The sequence below is a fragment of the Trypanosoma conorhini genome (genome assembly GCF_003719485.1).
Source record: "Trypanosoma conorhini strain 025E chromosome Unknown Tco_14.4_contig_01092, whole genome shotgun sequence".
NCBI classification, from domain to species: Eukaryota; Euglenozoa; class Kinetoplastea; order Trypanosomatida; family Trypanosomatidae; genus Trypanosoma; species Trypanosoma conorhini.
Window position 1 is genome coordinate 2,510 of NW_021705188.1, and position 1,445 is coordinate 3,954.

The 1,445-nt window shown below is 59.4% G+C and overlaps 2 protein-coding genes across 2 annotated transcripts; both read left to right on the forward strand.

Annotated features, from left to right (window-relative positions):
• Window positions 1–91: 91 nt before the first annotated feature.
• Window positions 92–952, forward strand: Tco025E_09384 (retrotransposon hot spot (RHS) protein; the record flags this gene model as incomplete). The annotated part of the gene is made up of 1 exon (XM_029376203.1): window positions 92–952. One exon carries the CDS (start codon window positions 92–94, stop codon window positions 950–952), a length of 861 nt encoding a protein of 286 aa, XP_029223678.1.
• On the forward strand, window positions 949–1,407 carry Tco025E_09385 (retrotransposon hot spot (RHS) protein; the record flags this gene model as incomplete). The annotated part of the gene is made up of 1 exon (XM_029376204.1): window positions 949–1,407. One exon carries the CDS (start codon window positions 949–951, stop codon window positions 1,405–1,407), a length of 459 nt encoding a protein of 152 aa, XP_029223679.1.
• Window positions 1,408–1,445: the final 38 nt, after the last annotated feature.

A 1,445-nucleotide genomic window follows, 5' to 3' on the forward strand; every position in this document is an offset into this window, starting at 1 on the left:
TCTCATTCTCCTTTTGGCTGGTGGTTGGTCTTCGGCCGCAGCTCAAGCCAACAGCCACTACAAGTAAAGAAGTAAAAAGATCAAGCCAAGAATGCCTCCAAAGCGAAAGAGGGCGGTTTCTGGGAAGAAGGAGAGCCATGTAACTAATGCGCCGCAGGGACGGCATCGGGCGAGGGCGGGGCCCGGCGGCGACTCGGAGAAGCAACCCGCGGCGCGGCGCCGAAGGCTGGAGGAGGCGCCGCAGCCGGAGGAGGAGGAGGAAAGGGCCAGGCTGCCGTTGCCGGAGGGCTTCTACGACTCCGTGTTCAACGCGAGGTGGAGCCACGTCTTGGGGTTTCCCGAGGCCAATAAGTACGATGAGGAGGTGGTGCGGATGGAGGTGAAGGAGGGACAAGCGCCAACGAAGTCGTGGAAGTACAAGTCTCGGGGCTTGAGTTTTGAACTGGATGGCGCCGTGAAGCAATTCCGCCCGCCGCGCCCCAGGATGATGGTGCTCTCCTCCGAGAAGGGCTGGCCGTACTCGCTGCGGGAGGGCACAGCCCTTGCCGACTGCTACGTCACCGCCGAGGCGGAGCGGGTGTGGAAGCGCCTCGATGTCTTTCTGTCCATGCTGTTCGACCCTTACACGGGAGGAGACTCTGACGTGAAACGAGTTTTGTTGCTTGGGACGCCCGGGATGGGGCAGTCGATGACTGTTGGCCCCTACCTCCTCTACCAGCTGTTGCACTACGACGCCGAGCAATTCCAGGTGGCTGTCTACTGCCTTGGAGGAAAGCTGGCGTACGTGTTTGACAAGACCACGCAAACGGCGACGGAGCACGAGGGTGCGGGCGGTATTGCCGATGCTATTAACGACTTGGCCCGGCGCGGAAAAAAGGGTATATTGTCTACGATGTGTCGGAGGAAGGAGCACCGCGGTCGTCAGGACTACCGTCTGCTGGGTGGGGCATGATTTTGCTGGGATCCCTAGAAAGATATAACTACAAGGCACTGGCGATGCGGCTGCACACTGGCCTCACCGTCATGAACTGCCCCGACGAGAAAGAGGTGAAGGCGATGTGTGCCTGGAGGACGCGTGGCCGCCCCGCGCAGGAGCAAAAGAAGTACTGGGAGACTGTCGGCAGACGCATGTCTCAGGTGGGGCCGCTGCCACGTTACATCTTCACTGAGGCGGATTTCAATGGGCGCACTGCGGCGGTTAGCAGAGCGCTGCAGGCGATTACCCCCTCGGTTGGCAGAGACTACCTTGATCAGAAACACGAGTCCATGTGGTTTCCGGGAAATCCGTTTCAGCAACTCTTGAAGATTGAGCGGGAGAGTAACGAATACGGTATGGAGATGATGCGCTATGCAGATATGTGTCACGGCCTTGACTTTAAGGTGACGCAACGTCTGTTTGCGTCTTAGTCGGCCTCGGCGTAGTTGTTTCTCGGCGGGCGGAGCGT